At 36.9% G+C, this 20,272-nt stretch overlaps 1 protein-coding gene across 3 annotated transcripts in view; it reads right to left on the bottom strand.

Moving 5' to 3' along the window:
* Positions 1-20,272, bottom strand: part of Cep83 (centrosomal protein 83) — a 104,824-nt gene that overhangs the window by 33,276 nt on the left and 51,276 nt on the right. For 2 of the 3 annotated variants that reach the window (XM_021645391.2, XM_060377940.1), the window contains 5 exons: positions 16,441-16,692; positions 14,048-14,179; positions 9,436-9,550; positions 8,079-8,223; positions 7,821-7,970 (listed from right to left, as the gene is read on the bottom strand). In XM_021645391.2, the coding sequence (XP_021501066.1) occupies positions 7,821-7,970; positions 8,079-8,223; positions 9,436-9,550; positions 14,048-14,179; positions 16,441-16,692 (794 nt within the window). The remainder of the gene's footprint in view (positions 1-7,820; positions 7,971-8,078; positions 8,224-9,435; positions 9,551-14,047; positions 14,180-16,440; positions 16,693-20,272) is intronic. The other variant, XM_021645392.2, reaches the window with a different exon arrangement.

Here is a 20,272-nt window from a genome sequence, read left to right as displayed (position 1 = left end):
GTTGATGTGATTAAATTTATAAATCAATAAATAAGATGTGGCATCAATAAAACAACATTCCAAAGGAAGAAAAATTATACAATCTTGAGAAGTGCTCCTTCTGTCAGGTATTATATGGCTATGGTGTCCTTATGTAAAAATAAGTCTGAAGCCAATCACACATGATAAATGATGTGGAGAAACTCAAAAAGAATAAAAAAATTCTCAAAAGTGGCTAATGAAATAAAAAATGATTTATATTATTGACAACTTAAAATTAAAACTTGTTTGTATTTTATTAAATGTTCTAAAATAAAACAACAGGTCAAGTTCATTATTATCTTTAAGTAATGACAGAATTCTGATATTTTATCACTATAGTTACAGAAGCTCAAAGCAGGAAAAGTAGGTGTGAATTCAAACAGAAAACATTCTAAATGGCCAAACTGTTAGACCATGATAGAACAAAATAATATATGCAGGTGCCTCCCTGAAGAAGGTAGAAATTAGAGTCTCAGAAACACTGTCCTGAATAGTTAAAAAATATATCTACCTAAATGCAAAAGATGAGCAGGACTAGCTCTCAAAATCTATCACAGATTATGATTTATGATTACAATCAGCCACTAACGATATACAAAAATCCTAATGCCCCCCCATACGTCAGAGCAGTTCTGTACGTAATGTGAACTAAACAGCTTACCTCAAAACATCATCTACAACTTAATACAACTTTAAGTCATTTACCTTTACTATTTCTAATTTGCTAAGTCACTAAGATTATTCATTAATTGAGAAGGCAAATACAGAGATTGGCAGGTACTGAAAAGCAGATGCTCCAGCCTTGTATTATGCATGTTTTCTGGAAGAATAATTCAGAAAAGCACAAAGCCACACAAAACCACACCCTTGGTGGTAACAGAAAATATCCAAACCTCAAAACAACTGTGAGTGAAGGGGAATACCAACTCCTAACAACCCATCTTTCATGTCCTGTCTGCAACTGTCGATGCTCAGAACTCACCCATTAAAGTGAGGGGGTGGGGAAGCACAACTTATATTTTGTTCATTAAATAAGGCTAGACTCAAGCAGTGGGGGCTCAACCCATTAATCCCAGCACTCGGGAGTCAGAGGCTGGTGGATCTCTGTGAGTTTGAGGCCAGCCTGATCTCCAGAGAAAGTTCTAAGGCAGCCAGGGCTACACAGAGAAAGCCTGTCTCAAAAATACAAAAAAGCCACAACAGAAACAAAAACTAAGGCTACATCTTGTAGAAAAAACATTTTACAAAAAGAAAGTAATGGAAAAAAAATTTTAGAAAGAAGACAAAAATGTGCCAGGCAAATGGAAGCAGTATGAAAAATGCATAGTAATGACATCAGATAATAAAATAGTCAAGTAAACAATAAGAATGAGCATTTGTAATGCAAAAAAAAAAAACAAAAAAAAAAACAACAAAACTGATCATCAAAACATTACTTGTAAGCACATTCTGAAAGGGTTAGGCTAACTTTGTAACCTATATGTCTTCTAAAGCCTATAGCTTTGAGTTTTAGGTTCAGGTTAAGCTAAAGCCTCTTAGTACCTTTCCAGAGAATGGAGGAATGTGACCCTATCTGTGAGGACAGATATAAAAAAGGCAAGCAAGCAATGACCTTCACTCAGCAAAAGAAGGACAAGATCCTTGTCTTTGAGATAGCGTTTCTTAGCAACGAACCTAGACTTTTTCTGAGTAGCTTTTGACCTCCAGCCAAAAGTCTGCAGACCCTAATCTTCAAGGATGAGCTAACCACCCCCACCTTCAATTGCAGCCGCATCCACACTTGGCAGGACTGGCTAACCAATTATCTTACTTTATAGCTTCCTCATCCAACCCTAAATTGCCAAGACTGCAACTTCAAATCTCCCGCAATTTTTCTTTTAAAAACCTAAAGGCCTTTGTCTCCGGGTGCCACTCTTTGCTGACCGGCAGGGGTGACCCCATTGTGCAATGGTTAATAAACCTCTTGCTTTTGCAATGAGTCCTGGTCTGGGGGAGTTTCTGGGAAGGGCGCTATCTTGAACTCCTGAGCTGTGAGACCCTAGGTCCTACAATTCCAAATAGCACAACAACCACCTTATGAAGCAGAACTACAATACAGGGAGTCAAAGACAGAACATGCTAATAATGAGACTCTATTATTAATTATTTCATAAGAGAGATCAAATGAAGAAATAAGAACAACATAGAAGATCTCAATTTCGCAAAACAAATCTTTATGGCTATGTGTGTATGTGTGTGAGCACACGTGTATAAAGCACACAAATATATTTATGTGTCAAATGTTAGCTAACTTGCAATGGTTCAAAACTCTAAAATTGATGTGAAGGTTGCAGGTATTCAGTAGAAACTGTACCTCAAATTCTGAATTTTTATTTTTTTCCCCAAGCTAACAATATACACTATGACATGGTCCTACAAAGACAGCCACTGGCAACACTGACCAGCCATTTAATGACTAAGGTAAATGACTGATTTTATAGTACAGTATGGTGGTGTGATAAAATAATATGGAAGGGGTTGATTACAGTATAACCCACATTGAAGAGCAACTGTACTCACTTAACTTTACAAATGGTTATCAGACCCCAAAAACTGACCATACACTACAGGCATGAGGCAAAGAGTTGAGCATTTTGTGTAAATTTAGAGGCAGTCACTTTGAGGCTAATGCAAATGGCAGAATCTGCCTATAAAGGTAAATGCTGGGGCTGAAGAGATAGCTAAGTGTTAAGGGCATTTGTGGGTCATGCAGAGGACCCACATTCGATTCCCAGTTCCAGGATGTATAACACCCTCTCCTGGGCTCTGAGGTACATACATGGTGTATTTATTCACATATATGCAGGCAAACACAAACACACAAGTGATTATCTCTTAACGTTCATATCCTCACGGGTTTCACTTGCCTTATCCGAGTGCTGGCCTTGACATGTCAGATCACAAATGAAATAGTAATGTGTTGCAGAAAGTAAAAATATGCTCTGATCACAATACCATGAAACCCAAAATTAATAAAATAAAAAATAAGCAAGATGAAAAATGAAATTATTTTCTATTCAAGAATAAAAAAAATCTCTCTTAAGGCATAAGATTCAAGGTCAGTTAAGTCAGCTATTTCTACTGTGAATAATTAGAACATTTTAAAACAGCACTACTTTTAATAGTACTAAAGTCTTAGGCATAAAATTTTTTAAGAGCAGAATATGTTGGTGAAGTATAAAAGTAGAGTGACAGTAGCAGACAAAAGGGAGTGATGAAAGATATTCAAGGGTTGGAAGAATTAATATTATTAGGAAATAATTCTCAAATTAACCTACAAAGTAAATACAATTCCAATAAAAATCTTAGCAATCAAGTTTTTTTCACAACTTTAAATTTTAATCGATTTTATGTGTAGAGCTTTTTGCCTGCATGTATGTACATGCATCCTGTGAATGCTTGGTGCCTGAGAAAGTCAGGAGAGGTCAGTGGATCCCTTGAAATGGGATTGAGTGGTTATGAGCCATCTGTAACGGAACCTGGGTCCTTTGCAAGAGCAACACATGCTCTTAGCTGCCATGCTGTCTCTACAGGCCTTAATGCTAATCTCTTAATCAGTGAAGACAATATAGAAAACTCAACTAAGACTTAATCAGTGAAGATACAGCATAGACAACTCAACTAAGACTGGGACTGAAGTGAAGACATATACCATCCACATTCCTACTCAATGTTGCACTAGATAACTGCCAGCACAATTAGATAAATCACTTTGGAGTCTAAGAATTGGTAAAGAAATAAACTTATCTTGACTTCTAAGTGAAGTAACTGAGAGTAAAATTAACTCAATTTAGTATGTAGAGAGAATATAAAATTAACCTATAAAACCTTATTGTCTGTATAAACATTAACAGCTAGAAGCCAAGAACAAAAGGGAAAATACACTCACAACAAGGATTAAATACTTAGAAAAATATTAACACTTTAGAGAGAAGAAAAAAAAACAACAACTCAGGGGCCATCAAGGTAGCTTAGTCACTAAAGATGCGCGTGCCACATGCTTTACAAAAAAGGCAAAAAAAATACTCCAGTAAGTGGGGAAGCATTTCTGTTCTCAGAAAAAACAATGCTAGAGACTTGCTTCTCTCTAAGCTAAATTAATGCAGTTGATTCAAGGAAGCTATAGGGTGGGAAATACCAATATGTTTCCTTTCTTGGACACCAACTGCACTGACAGATCAGTCTAATAATTTGAAAATCTAGAGCTTTGAAGACTTGCAACTTGCAGAGGAAGATTCCAGTTGTAAATAATAGTTAATTGTGTGTCACCTCTTCCAACAGTAGTAGCCAAAGTCTCACTGCAGGTTCTGTTCTATCCCAGGAAGTACATTCACCACAGTGGTGAATATAATCCCTGGCCCAAATATAGGAAATCTGTACCTTAATTATTGACTGTTGCCTCTGATCCAAAAGGTGCAAAGAAACAGGTAGTTAATGTTCCTTTTTTAAATGGAATCATTTCCAGGGAACTCTCAGTGCCCAGACTTTTAATTAAGTCTTTATTTTACATTTGTTCAACTTTTGGGAGATAGATAGTAAAGGCCAGAACATTTAAAAGCAGATGTACAGCTACAAGTTTGTGAGGTCCCTATAATCCTGGTACTCAGGAGACTGAGGCAAGAGGATCATGAGATCAAGAAACACACAGAAAGATTTTGTCTTAAAAAAAAAAAATAGATACAGGGCGGGAGAGATAGCTCAGCAGTTAAAGCATTAGAGAACACAGCTTCAATTCCTAGTACCTACATGGCAACTCATAACCATCTATAACTCTGGTTTTATGGGACAGAAAGCCTTCTTTTGACTTTCATAGGCACCAGGCACACACCCACAAACATATATACAGATAAAAACATAAAATAAAATAAAATCTTTAAAAAAAAACCAAAACAGCTTAAAAATTAAAGAGGCCAGAAAACAGTGGATGGATATATTTAATACACTTTTTAAAATTGAACTAAAAATTCTGTATCCAGCAAGAACAATTCTTCCAAAGGTTTATTTTATAATAAAGTTAATTTTTAATGTTAAAAAAAGGGAAAGAAAATTCCAAATAAAAGTGACGAAGTTTGTAGCCATACCTATTGGGGGGGGGGATCAAGGGTGATCATTAAATAGGTAAAAGGAAAGCATACAAGACAGTAACTCAGATCCACACAAAAAGGAAGAAAGACAGCAATAACGGCAGATACAGGTGCAATTTAAAAAGCTACCTATTACTGTAATAATAATTTGTAACTATACTACTTACTAACAGCTTAAAGAGACTAACATTTTAAAATTAATTTTAAAAATCTAGTTTTGTAGTATTAGCTTGTAGCTCCATAGTTTGTTCTAGTTAATTTAAGAAACTGATTCCCTAGGGAAAAAAAATCATGTTTGGGGCTTAAGTAATTATGTAATGTGAACAACAGAAATGGGTGGGATAGAAATTAAAAAGAACAAAAAGTTTGTGTATGTCTTTGCAATTAAGATGATTTTTAAAAAACAACTAAATACAAAGAGGACAACACTGAAGGGAACATGGGGGTAAATAAAATTTAAAGAGAGAAAATTGCAAAATAACTGGTCTTTCTTTGATTAGTATTTTATAAATGTACACATATTAAAAGTACCAATCAAAAGGCAGCCACTGATAGAACAGATAAACAATAAGATTCACCTAACTGCTGTCTACAAAGCACTCACTATAAATCCAAAGTATTGAAAATGGAAAGCATGGGGAAATATACCCCATGCAGACAATAAGCAGGCAAGAACCATGGCAAATAAACCAACACTGAACAAAACAGGCTAAACTTTATAAAGTTACAAGAGACATGAGTGACATTATAAAATGAGAAGTTCAATACACTAAGAATATGTAACAAGAACATTTGGATATGAACAGACCATCAAAGCCTAGAAAGCTGGGCTAAGGAGATGGCTGTCGCCCAATGCTTGCTGCACAAGCATAAAGCCCTGGTCTAGACCTCCAGCACCTCCTAAAGCAGCACACACAGCAGCACACTCCTGCAGCTCCAGTGCTGGGAGGAAGACAGCAGAGCCTAGAGCTCAGTGACGACCTGGCTGTCCAACTCCAAGTTCACCGAGAACTTAGTCTTAAAAAATAAGGTGGACAGCAACAGAAGAAGATACCTCAATGTCAAATTGTAGCCACTCACATGTGCAAAATCTCACAGAATTAAAGGGACACTGTTCCAAAACAGCAGAAATTTCAATATTCTATTTTCAGCATGGGAATAATAGGCAGCTCCCTGAAAGGAACTAAATGTAATGCATTTGACTACTAACAGACTGAGATTTGTTTCCTATACCATTCCTATATACCCTCTCCAATAAAAGCCAAAGCTCCTTAGAGAAATGGCTAATTATCAAACTGGTGCAAGGAAGGCCAAAGCAAACTCAGGATCAGCACTTCTCAACCTGTGGGTCACGATCCCATTAGGGTCAAATGACCCTTGCACAGGAGTTGCCTAAGACCAACAAAAAACACAGTATTTATATTATGATTCATAACACTAGCAAGATTATAATTATGAAGTAGCAACAAAATTTATTTTATGGTTGGGGTCACCACAAAATGAGGAACTGCATTACATTAAGGTGTCACAGTATTAGGAAAGATGAGACCACAGTCTTGATCCTATGATTCTGATGATGCTAGAAACTAGGGAAATCCAGATGCAGAAACCCACAGCCAACATTAGGGGGAGCTTGGAGAATCCTACCGAAGATGGGGAGGAAAGATTTAGGGTCAAGGACATCAAAAGAAAACCCACAGAATCAACCAACTGGAGTCCATAAGGGCTCACAGAGACTGAACTGCCAACCAGGAAGCCTACATGGGACTGACCTTGGCTCTATGCATGTATGTTACAGCTGTACAGCCTGATCTTCTTCTGGAACTCCTAAGGAGCTGTCTCTGACTCTGTTGCCCACCTCTGACCTTTTTCCCTAGTGGGTTGCCTTGTCTGGCCTTAATAGGAGAGGAAGGGCCTAGTCTTAAGTCTTACTGAAACTTGATATGCCATGGCTGGTTGATATCCATAGAGGCTGGCCCCTATGGATATTTCTGAAGAGAAGCAGAGGAGGAGTGAATTGGAGGGTGGGAGGGATAAGGGGATGGCTGGGAGGCAAGGAAGGAGGAGAAAAGGAGGCTAGGATGCAAAACAAATAAAATTTAAAAGTAATTAATTAATTAAAAAGAAAAAATAGAGAATTCCTCAGGAAGCAGGGGGAGCCTCTATTATTAAAATCAGAATTCATACTATAACATATTGCAGCTCATAGAAGAAAATAATCTATGAGTCTACTGTGACTAAAATGATATTTATAAAAGGGAAAGCTCTCAGAATTCCAAATAATGTAGAAGAAATGATGAAAATACATAAGAAAATCACAGTTGGAAAAAGTAACAACGAACAAGTCAAGAATGGTGAATGGATGCTAAAATTAGTAGAAGAATGTTTAATGAGACTATTTACACAGTCTCAAAATATGATGAAGCCTATGGTTTTTTATTAAAGAGTGAAAAATAATTTTAGTGGACTAAAGATAAGAAGCAAGTAAAATGGTAAAATCTAAATAAAGTGATTAGGTTTGATTTATTGTCTGATTTACTGAAATGCTAACTTCTTTGTCTTAATTGTAATACAATTAAAAAACTACATGAAGATCAGATGAAAGGTAGAGAGGAATTTTCTGTGCTACTTTTACAAAATTAAGTCCCCAAAACTATCTTAAAATGAAAAATTAACCTAATACTCTGAAGCTCCCTCCGGGCTGCCTCTTCTGCCATCTGTGAAGCCCGCAGTTTCTCTTCACACTGATCCTTTTCAGACTGCCTCCAGACATCCTGTTCCACTTTCATTTTCTCTAAGTCTGATAATCTGTTCTCAAGTTCGAGCCTAAAACAACAGATGATAATTATGTTAGAAGAACTACAATAAAGATGATATGAAAATACAATGTTTTCACAAAGAAATACAATACAAACTAAGGTACTAAGTACTTACTTTTCATCTTGTAATGCGATGAGCTTCTGGTAACCTTCTTCCTTGGCAGCTTGTACTTTACGTATTAATTCACGATCTTTTTCCACCAAGAGCACTTTATGATGGTCAAGAGTTGACTTGAGAATTTCATTGTCTGACTGCAATCCTAGTATATTTTTTTGGAGAACAATAAAGCTGTATCAATAGTAACATGAAAGTTTAAAACTAACAAGCATGTGAAACCCAGTAAAAAAAAGAATGTGAGAGTGTGTTGAACAGATATTCTTGAAGATCCTTACAGAACATCAGCTCATTAGAACGTTCCCATAATACAATGAAACAAACTAAAACTCGGAGATTATTTTTATTATCATTTTTAAGCAAATATACAGCGATCACTCAAAAGGTTATAGACAGTTGTTCTTTTGACTCTTGGGAGATAAAGATCTGCTTAGATGAACACCCAGAGGCTCACTGACTTTATTTCTTTTTTTTTTTAATTCTTTATTAATTACACTTTATTCAGTTTGATGACTTTACTTCTTATAGGGGTCTGGAGCTGAAGCTCCGGGATAGTCTCATAAACTAGATGGTAACAATAAATTTAAAAAAAAAAAAACTGAATCCTTCAAAAAAGAACCTAGCATTCTAGCAAATATGCTACATTTCTAACAAAAATATAAATAATAACATTTTCAAGGTTATTGAAAGAATTCTCAGATCATGGAATAAATATTTTAGAGATGAGTAACTGCAGCAAAATTATATTTAACCTTTAAAAGTGCAATATAACAATAGATCCCAAACACTAAAATTTTAAAAAAAGCTCTTAACTCTGATTACATATAGAAATAGTCAAAACAATCGTTAAAAAAAATTAACTCATCCGGAAACAGAGGTCAACTCAATCTCAGCCAAAGGGTAGATTTTTAAAGTATTTAAGAAAGAAACGTAACCTCTGTGAAATCTTGCTGAGGCATTTTAAGACTAAAATGGAGCTATAAAATAAGCCCACACTGAATAATGATTCAATAACTAACCTAGGATTTACAGCAAAAACAAGCAAACGAAAATTATGACTGGCATCTACCTCTTTACATTCTTTAGTTAATAACCAGATGATCTACAAGCACTTAAAATTATAAACACATGATGGACAAGCTCACATTTGCAATGTTTTTAATTTTCACAGTAATCAAGAATTATTGTATAAACATAAGAATTCATTAAAGAAAGATTAAAGAATGAACAAATCATTCAAAATAATAAAACGGTCCCTATATACTCTAAGATTAAAATTCTATTAGGTTGTTCTATTTTAATAATTTTAATTTAGACCTGAAAATAACAGAGAAAAACATGGGAAATTATATATTACCATCCAGTTCACTTTGGATCTTATTCCTTTCTCTTTCTAGCTCACTCTTAGCTCTTGCTGCCTCCAGTTTGATGTCAGTTATTTCTAGTTTGTTTGAATGTTTAAGCTCTTTCACCTGTTGGTCATTAGAAACTGAAATTATTATTGGGTCATTTTCTTATCATTCAGTACATACTTAAAAGTATAGGCAGAAATGAGAATAATCTGGTAGTACAGAGTGTAAGTACCTCCCAAGAAAGTACCCCAGGACCCAGAACAGCTCATCACTTGAATCCAAACAAAAGTTATCTTTTCCTAATGGAATTAAGGCATTTATCGACAAATACTTGGGTAGAGTTACCAGGGACTGACCTTGCCTTAAAAATCCTAACTGTGCACATCTAACATCTACTGATAATTCAGAACATTTCAGGGGGAAAAATATTAAAACTTTACTTTAAAAAAAGAAAAACCAGTTGGGCAAAGTGGCACATGCCTCTAATTTTAATCAGTACTCAGGAGGCAGAGGTAGACATCTGGAAGTTCAGATCATCCAAGGCTACTTGACTGGATCTAATTTCAGAAAACAAAAAGGTGGCAAAACGGGAAAGGCATTCTAAGTAGCAGGGTCAGCATATAAAAAGCTACTAGGAATAACATCATCTAATCTGCTCTTTAAACAACAAGCAGATTAAAATAGAGCATAGGAAGGCTTAAAAATCTGTGGGAAGATGGCAGGCAATAAAAGTTATTATTGTCACAGAGTTACTATTGCTATGATGAAACACCATGACCAAGAGGAAAGGGTTTATTTGGCTTACACTTTCACATCCTAGCCCATCATCAAGGAAGTCAGGACAGACTCTCAAACAAGGCAGAACCTGGAGGCAGACGCTGATACAGAGGCCAGAGGAGAGTGCTGCTTACTACTTTGCTGCTCATGACCTAGGCCTGCTTTTCGTAGAACCCAGGACCACCAGCCCAGGAACTGACACCACCCACCAACTCTTAGATGACTTCAGCTTGTGTCAAGTTAATATAAAACTATCTGGCATACTGCTCAAAATAGCTGCTCAGCTATTTAAGGTAGAATAATTAATTTTGTTTATAAAGGTAACTATAATTTAAAAACGGGTTTGTCTAAGAAATAAAAGCTGCCGGGTGGTGGTGGTGCATGCCTTTAATCCCAGCACTTGTGAGGCAGAGGAAGAAGGACTTGTGAGTTCGAGGTAAGCCTGGTCTGGAGAGTGAGTTTCAGGACATTCAGAGAAACCCTTTCTTGGAAAAGAAAAAGAAAGAAGAAAGGAAGTCAGCTCACAGCAAAAGAATTAATAAAAGAAGCCAAAAAAGGACCAACTGAACTTGGAAAGTAAATAAAATGTGTTTATATGTGTGTGTACATGTAGAAGGGGATAAATACAAAGCATGTAAGTCCTTTATTACAAAATCTACTTCTTCTAAAGCCCCAGATGAATGTAAACAATTTTCAATACTTTCCATATAACTAATCTATTATGTATCATTTTTTTATAGTTTAAATATTCCTAGCAAATAATTCAGATCTAAGCACCCACATAAATAGCTGAACATGGCAGGATGCACTGGTACTTTAGAGCTGGAAGACAGGAACAGGCGATCCTTGGAGCTGGCTAGTGGCCGGCCAGTCTAGCTGAATCAGTGAGCTCCAGGACCTGATAAATAAGGGACGCAGTGATGCTGGAGAGGTAGCCTGGAGGGTATGAGCACCGGCTGCACAACCAGAAGACCCTGGCCGAGGGCCCCGAACTCACATGCTCAACTGTCTATAACTCTAGTCCTAGGAAATCTGATGGCCTCTTCTGACCTCTGTAGGCATCAGGCACACATGCTGTGCACAGACATACATAGAGGCAAAACACCCATATGCAGAAAAATTATTTTCAAAAAAATTCTTTAAAAAACTAATCATAAAATGTAATAAACAGGAACTTAGAAAAGATACCTTAATATTGAACCCTAGGCTCTCCACACACATCTGCACATACACCACAAAGATGAACACAGACAAACACACACACACACACACACACACACACACACACACACACATGCCAGGGCCAGGTATGGGTTTACTTATGCTGTTGTTTATAAATATATAGATCTTAAGTTTGGTGCCATACTTAAAATAATGAATTTACTTACAGAACCGGTAATTATTAAATTTCTAAGATGTGTTTTACATCTAAACTATAAAAACTCTAAGAGCAATATTAAAAACATGAAAATGAGTAATGAAGAACTAGTTTAATGAGTAAACTGTTTGCCTTACAAGCATGAAGACCAGAGTGCAGGTCCCCAGGACCTCAGAAATAAAAATTGTGTGGCATGGCAGTAATTCCAGAGCTGGGGAGGCAGAGATAGACAGATGTCTGGGGCTGACCAGTGTCAGGAGACTAGGCAAATCAGCAGCAGCAGCTAGGAAGCTTGTCTCAGAAGATAAGGTGGACAACAAGTGAGGATGACACCTGATCATCATGACCTTTGTCCTCCATACTCTAACATGCACAAAAATGACAAGGTCAAATCCTGTAATTTCTTATATCCCTGTGCTAATGCTTCCAAATACCTAAAAAACCTAGAAAGCTAACTTTCAAGAGCTCTATGGCCTCATTAGCCTCTCTCCCAAGCTAAAGCACTGTCTATTGAGACAGTGTTTGCCAGTCTGTCCTTTATATTGTGGTTTGTTCTACACTTGACACCATAGAAGCAAATACTCAGATATCTGTACTAAAACAGAATTTTAAATAGTAGTATCAGGCATTTAATAAATGCTCAAAATCTGTTAACATACACAATCTACGAACATAAACTGAGAGAGGGCTGGTGTCTGTGGCTACTTCAGTTATGAGCACCCACATGACGGTTCACAACTTCCGGTAACTCCACATCTAGGGAATCCAAATTCTCTTTCTGACATCCATAGGCACAAGGCACAAATATGATACATATAAATATATGCAGACAAACATCTATACATCTAAAACAAGTAAACCTTAAATGTTGAAAAACAAAGCAAAGACCTGAGAAAACACTATACAGAACCAATATAGTTTTTTAAAAAAAGGTGTTATACCAGAAGCACTGGCTATAAAGTTCATAGAGATAATACTTAAATTCTGGCTTTTTCTAAATTAGGAGATGGTACAACTTCCTTTACTTAGCTAAATAATCACAATTCTAAGGGATGATTTTCTATAACTAACTTAGATTTCTAAAGACTGAAAAACCCCATGAAGCAACTGAATGTTCCTCACTGGATGTGAACTATCACTAAAGACATCCTCTTCAGGCCATCTATGATAATACCTTTAATCTGAGCCACTGATACTGGCATAGCCTTGTTCTAAGGCCTAACATTTACAAATTTAAATAACTTAGTTAAACACACCCCCAGGTGTTCCTTTGCATTGCAAACAGCCATTTGCTAGGACTGCAAAATGTTGATGAAAATTTCAAGTTGCAAAGAAAACTGTGACACACATTAGAAATATTTTAAAAAGCATCCTTCCTGCAATCCTTTTACATATAAAATTTCTGAGAAACTTGCTTTGTCTCGAGTTGAAGATGTATTGAATACTGCATTTATATGCAAACTACCTCAAGTATGCCTTAAAAAAACATGCGATTCTTAGCAAAGTGCTAATAAACAAGCACATAGAAATAATACCAAACTGCTGCTTTCCTTCAATGGAATAAGAGACTCCACTCATTCTCTAACTTGCAAAAAGGAAGAACACTAGTGAAGGGAGTATGTACAGAACACAGAAGAGAAGGTCAGTACACAGGTGAGCCAGAGGACTAGGGCAAAAAAAAAAAAAAAAGCCCCAACCTCCACACACATTGAAAGAGGTAGAAGCCACCAGCAAAGCCATGCGCGTCCCATGTCCTATTGTTACATTTACAGTCCCAGTTATTTCAGGGACCCAGTCAGCCTACTCGGATCTAAACAATGTCCTGTAAATAATGGATACTTAAATACTATTAAGCAAAACTGAAAACAATTTATAAAGGACTTGAAGAAAAGCTTAAGAATTTCCTATATCCTGAATTTATGGTGTTTTATATGTTTTGATTGGAGGGGGGATGTTGAAATTTTGCTAAATTTTTACCACTGTAGATATTTCATCTATTTCTGCTGACCTGAATCATGAAAAAAAAAAAAAAAAAAACAGAACAAAGAATAAGGCAGAAGAGGGAAAATACTATTTTACTATTTTGAAGACAAGGAAGGCTGGCCTCATATAGGTTATAACTACAGAAAGGGAAGAAGCAAGACATGTAAATATGTGAGGGATGTTCATGGCAGGCACAGACACCTATGAGAGCAAACTTTTTCAAAGAAAGTTAGTGAGAGAGGAGTGAAGTGAGTAGGAAGGGAAATGGATGCTAATGGGCAAAGAAGAACTAAAGAAGCCAGGTCCTACAGAGCTCCACATGGGTAGAGAAAACAAAAACCAGTTAGAAACCTATCACAGTTAAAACATAAAATGATAGAATAATAAAAAAAAAGTCAGTAAGAGACATATTCAAACACCAAACTTCTGTATCACAGCAATTTCAAGCTCTCTAGATGAAGCAAAGTACAGCAACTCACTTCACTGGTCAGCGCACTTATTTCTCGGTCAGCTTTATGCAATTTGCTGAGTAAACAAGTGTTTTGTTCATCACTTGATTGTAGCTCTTTTTCTAAGCGTTCAGCCTGTAGCTTGGCTGACTGCTTTTCAGCCTTCAAGACAAAAGATTTTAAAATTTATCCATAATCTCTCACATATTTAAATAAAATGTATGTATAATCAAACACAGAATGTAATTATTCAGAACTTAAGCAACACTAACATGTTCCAAAGCAAGTTTTCTCAAACTGACCTGCAGAATTCAAATCCACTTCTTTCAGGAGAAAAGTATTCACAGTACTCATCGGATATCTCAATAACATTTTTAGACATTCTAGCTCACAACAGTTATGAAAAAGCATTTTAGAAGGCAGCAAAGAGGAGGCTAACAAGTCCCAGAAAGTGAGTAAAGGAGCTTGATGACAGGCCTGATGAGGTCACCTGAGTCAGATCCCCAGTACCTAAGTGGTGGAAGGCAAGGACCAACCCCCATTAGCTATCCTCTGACTGCCACACGTTTGGTGACACTCAGGCACTCACACACAAGTAATAATAAATATTGTATCTCATTTATTCATAAAATAATTGAAAATCTACAATCAATGGAGAAATTTTTTTCCAAAAGAAGAGATAAAGACAAAATCTAAAAATTCTCAACTGTCCTGGAGGCCTTCTGAAGTACACCAAAGAAGCCTCTGACCCTATCCCACAATTAAAATTCTTACTAAAGTCTCTAAAGCGGCAGAAATTTCCTCAAAGTGATACTCAAAGTACTCTTACAAAAGAGGAAAAACTAAAAGCATTTAAACATTTCTACTGAAGATAAATAACATAAGTATACTTGGAAAAAATAAAATCATTAAACATTTCTACTCAAGATAAATAACATGAGAATGCTTTTTGCACTTACAGGATAAACCTCAGGTTTGTAAATTCTATAAATGTTTACTGTCCTAAATAAGGAAGGACTGTACTCAGCATACAACTCAGAGAACTACTACTTTCTTCAAATATTTTTTGTGTACATAATCAAGAAATTCTGGAGAAAATATTTGCTGTCATGTATTTATTTCATTTTATTTGACAAATGATAAAAATGAAAGTCTCTTCTGAAAAATGTCACAAATGAGCCATCTGTCTTTTGTCATCATTCAACTGATCCTGAAAATAATCACTCTAGATGTCCTTGGTCAAAATTCACATTGGAACCATACACTATATTCAACTGCAAATAACCCTCTTACTCTATAACTGTGCAAATATATTAAGGACTGCAAAATGATAACTTAAACTATCTCAGTGTAAATTGGCTTATGTCTAAGGTCCAATAATGCTGAAAATTTTAATTCTGGAAATCAACTAGTACTGACAAAAACTTCACCCTCCCCCAACCCAAAAGAGTGACTTCTACTCTTCCAAAGTTACTAACATATTCCACGTACAAGCTGACAGCCCATCATTATTTCATATTTTGACACCTTGGGTTTTTTTGTATTGTTTTTTTGTCTTTTTGAGACAGGGTTTCTCTGTGTAACCTTGGTTGTCCTGGACTCACTTTGTAGACCAGGCCTCAGACTCACACTGATCCATCTGCCTCTGCCTCCCTAAGCGCTGGGATTAAAGGCTTATGCCACTGCGCCCAACTCATTTCATAGTTTGAAATTGGATATGAACTACAAACAATATACCTATAGTTTTCGTCAAGCTCAATTATTCTCAAACTATCCCAAAGGAGGAAAAACCAACTCTCACCAAAATAAATGAAAACAAAAACTAGTATCTCTGCTCCATCTTAGACCTCAGGAACTAGAGGTATAAGCATATGTGAACACGATAGAACCAAGTTTTTGTAAGTTATTCCTCCAGAAGTCCCAGGATGGCTCTGGAAGCACTGTTCTTTCTCTAATGAACTCAGGGAAATAATTCCATAAGGATTTGTATGCATTAGTAACCAGCTAACTTTATCACCCTGGCTGGAAGCTGTTGTAAGCTATGTGTAATATACTATGTCTGCTCAAATAGGATTTATGATTTTAAGATTAGAAATTCTTGTATAAGGAATTTATGATTGCAAAATAATTACTGTTTTCAGATGACTGTAGTCTTGAAATTTTGAGGGAAATGCTCTGTGACATTTTAAAACTTAAGTCATTTCACTTAGATGAAGTCTCCCAAAGAACGAATATCCCATCATAAATGTAGTGGCACAGCCACTGCTGACAAATGAAAAGCGTTCTTCACATGCACACTTGGGAGCATACAAATGTCAGCATGAGATCAGTAAGCATGTATTCATGTTCTAAAAACCAAAGGCGTGTCAAGTGCACTTTTAAAATGCATGCCATACTCAATCGGGAAGCAATTAAAACCTTACCTCCAAGGATCTGAGTGTAGCCTGCATCTCAGCCAACTGCCTCACCTGTATTCTTTGGACATTTTCTACCTGAGCACCAGAATTCTCTTTCTCAGCCCTTAATTCTGCTACTTCAGTCTCTAAACCTTTCAGTTTTTGAAGCAAATGGGTTTTTTCTCGAACAAGTTGCTCCACTCGTTTGCTGTCTCTTGTGGGATCAACACTAAGCAGCTGGTTATGTAGTTCATCTTTATCCTTCTCCAGTCGTGCAACCTAACAATTTGAGAGGAAGCATACAAGCTCTAAATTATTGAATTTTCAGTCATGAACATGCTTTACAAGTCAGTAAATTAAAATTGAAAATTGCACAACATGAAAGCTCAGGTGTGGAAATGAAGTAAAAAGGAAAAAACTCTAAAATGTCACGTTCTTCACTCTGTACTCAGCATGACTCAATTTTAAGGGCAAGGAGGGTGTCCTATTTTCCCTCTCTCCCCCCAGTGTATGGCACAGGGCTTAATCAGTTGCTGACTAAAATTCAAAATTGTAAATACTACTATAAAATAATTATTTAAAATAATAAACTTCACAAGCTCATGATAGGAATTCATGCAAGGCCAATTCAATGACCACTCCTAAATTTCTCCTTGCATGACAGTTAATTCTTTGGCTATGTATAGGCTAATAAATCATCTGTTTGAAAGCAACTAATTCACACAAAATCTGAATAAATAAATACAAATGCAGTCAATAAACTTTGCAAGTGATAGCCACGCTTATTAAAGTCCTAACTGTAATTATAGCCCAGGTCTTATTTCTCATGTTTACTATTTCAGGGTATATTACAGTCGCTGAGGAACTCAAAGAGGCAAGATATAGGTAGTAGTCTTTTTCATAACAACTTTCCTTGCCAGGTGCCACATGCCTACAAACTGAGTGGGTTCCAAGTGGTTTCTTAGCACCTGAAGCATTTCGGAGGCCCCTTGCTGCTGAAGATTAAGGGACCAAGCACTGAGAATAGAACTTCAACCCCTTTGGTGACCCTCCTAGATTTTTATAACTTATCATCACATCTACTGTTAACTCTTATTTCCTTTTTCATTTTAATTTTTATTTTCTTCTGTGTGGTTTCAGGTATTGAACCCAGGGCCTTGACCAAAATACATCAGTGTTCTACCTAGCTTTGTCAGCAATTCTCTATTTCCTCCTCTATATTGGGGTTACCCTTATTATTCAATTGAATCACTACAAATACAAGACAAATGGCTGTATCTAGCCAAAATGAACACTAAAGGCTCAGTCTAAGTCAAAAGGATTCTAAAGAAAATCTCTGGAACATAAAGAAAGCTGGTAGAGCTCTCAATGAAGCAAAAACTATGAGGCTTCCCACAGCCTGTTTCCTCATCTTCAAATTGCCAAGGGAGGCTCTCTCTCTGATCTTATTCAGCACTACAATTTAGGGATTTTAAGTTTGACTTTGTACATGATGGATATAAAAGATATTACCAGGACATAAAGATGGAGATACTCAGCATGTAAACATATTTTTTCCAGAAAATAAAACTCATCCATAAAGGTAAACATTCAAAGTCCAAGTAAGGGCTCAGTGATGTACGACTCCCTTAGTCTGCACAAGACCCCACCAGCACTGTGCCCTTTTTCCCCCAAATACACAGAAAAGAGCACAACTAATTGCTCTCTCTCCTGTTCCGTCCCCCATCTTCTATGTAGAACAATTCTCCCTCAGGTTTGTTCTTGGGCTACATTTATTCTTCACTTTTTTCTTTCTTCAACTAACTATATGACTTTGAATTAAGTCACATTATTTTTAACTTTTTAAGAATTTCATACATAAACACATTGTTAGTTACATCATTTTCATTCCTCCTTATCTCCTCTCCAACTCCTGTGTTCTCCCTTATACTCTCTCAAACTCATGACCTCCTTTTCTAATTATTGTTTCTATGAAAATTGTAGGTATAAAGACACATACACACATACCCTACTGAGTCCAGATACTGCTGCCCATATGAACATGTTTGCAGGACTGACCACTTAGAATTGGGAACTTACCAGAGGTCTACTATATCTGGAGAAAACAGATTCTCTCTCCTTCAGCAGCCACTGACTGCTTACAGTTCATTTAAAGGTGGAGCCTTGAGAAAGTTTCCCACATCTACTCTGGCATGTTGAGTGGTATACTGTTATGCAGGGAATCTATTGTTGGGAGTTCATGGATGCAGCACCCCTGATATGTCTAGAATTTCTCACAGCAATTGTCCTGGTTCTGCCTCTTACAACTTTTCCGGCCCCTATTCTATGATGCTCTGTGAGCTTTAGGTGCAGACTGTGCTGTAGATGTTCCAACCAGGGCTGTGCACCCTAGTTACATACTCTACATTTTGACCAGTTTTGATCTCTGAAGCATCCTCCATCTCCTACAGAAGGAGCTTCTTTGATGAAGGATAAGAGAGATACTTCGCTATGGGCCTAAAAATAAGTATTTAGAATAGTTGAAAGCTACCTTAATTTAGAAAGATATCAGTATTGGGTCCCCTCTAGGGTCTATAATCTTTCCATGGGGTCTTGGCTGGGCTTACAGAACCAGGCATGTGTTCACCCATATTAAGAGGCCATCAAGTCCAATTAGACAACTGCTGGTTTCCCCAGGATGTAAGTGGAACTATTGCACTGTTGTGGTATCCTGCCAGGACAGAGGTTATTGTGGTTCACAGGCTTTACAGCTGAGTAGGACTGTTGATTACTTTTATCCCTTGTCAGCTTGCAGAGTACCTTAAAATACCATGAGAGTTAGTCCTTAGGGAAGAGCCTTCCAGGTCAGTTCCCGCCTGATTCCTCAAGGCCTGTGACAAAAACATGTGGTGTCTTCAGCAATGGGGCCTTCCTTTCAAGATCTAGAAGGCAATCAAGGGCAATGGTGCTAGCCTATATTGCTTTAGGGTTTCTTGGGACACCCTGGTAAGTCATTACTTTTATCCCAGCTTCAGTTTAAATGAAGGGCTTGGGCTAGGTAATTTTTAGTAATTTATTGATTTGTATTTTATATATATTGGTGTTCTGCCTGCATGTATATCTGTGTGAGGGTGTTGGATCCCCTAGGAAAGGAGTCACGGTTGTGAGCTGCTATGTGGGTCCTAGGAATTGAACCCAGTGACCTTAACCACTGAATCATCTCTCTAGCCCAACACTGGGTTGTTTTTAAGATTCTGTTTAACATTTGTATAAGATAACTCAAACACACATTTTGTTTGGACAGTAGTGGGGCCTGAACGCAGGAACATGAACTTGGTAAAGTAGCACTTTATCACTAAGCTACACCCTCAACTGCAAAGTTTTAATATGCTATTGTTAGTGGTCAGGCAGCTCACCTAGATGAGGACGAGGAACAACAGAGGTTTAGAGACAACGGTGCCCTCAAGCAGGATGCAAAGTCAGCAGTGCTTTTGCAGTGCCCATTTTAAATACAAGGCCACACAGCTAATACTTGAGAGGCCCCTGTATGCCACTAGCAATGGTAGCTGAAGCAATGACAACAAGTGACAGTCAAGATTAGATTCTGTATCTATAATTCCTCAACCAGAATTCACTATCAAAAGCCTTTCCTACCCAAACTGGTGACCACTGTTTTCTAATTACTAAACTCATTAATCATTTGCATAGTAGATACTAAGTACTTTGCATCCAGCACTATTTGGGTAGTAAAGATATGTACAGCTCAGCAGAGATGCAAACACAAAACCTGTACAGCTGAGGAGATTATTATATTCAATCACTGCCATAGCAACACCCCTGGCTCATTCATCTGAGCACAGATTTTGGACACATCCTCAGC

This window comes from Meriones unguiculatus, chromosome 2, assembly GCF_030254825.1.
Source record: "Meriones unguiculatus strain TT.TT164.6M chromosome 2, Bangor_MerUng_6.1, whole genome shotgun sequence".
Classification (NCBI taxonomy): domain Eukaryota; kingdom Metazoa; phylum Chordata; class Mammalia; order Rodentia; family Muridae; genus Meriones; species Meriones unguiculatus.
This window is presented reverse-complemented; position numbering and strand designations above follow the sequence as displayed.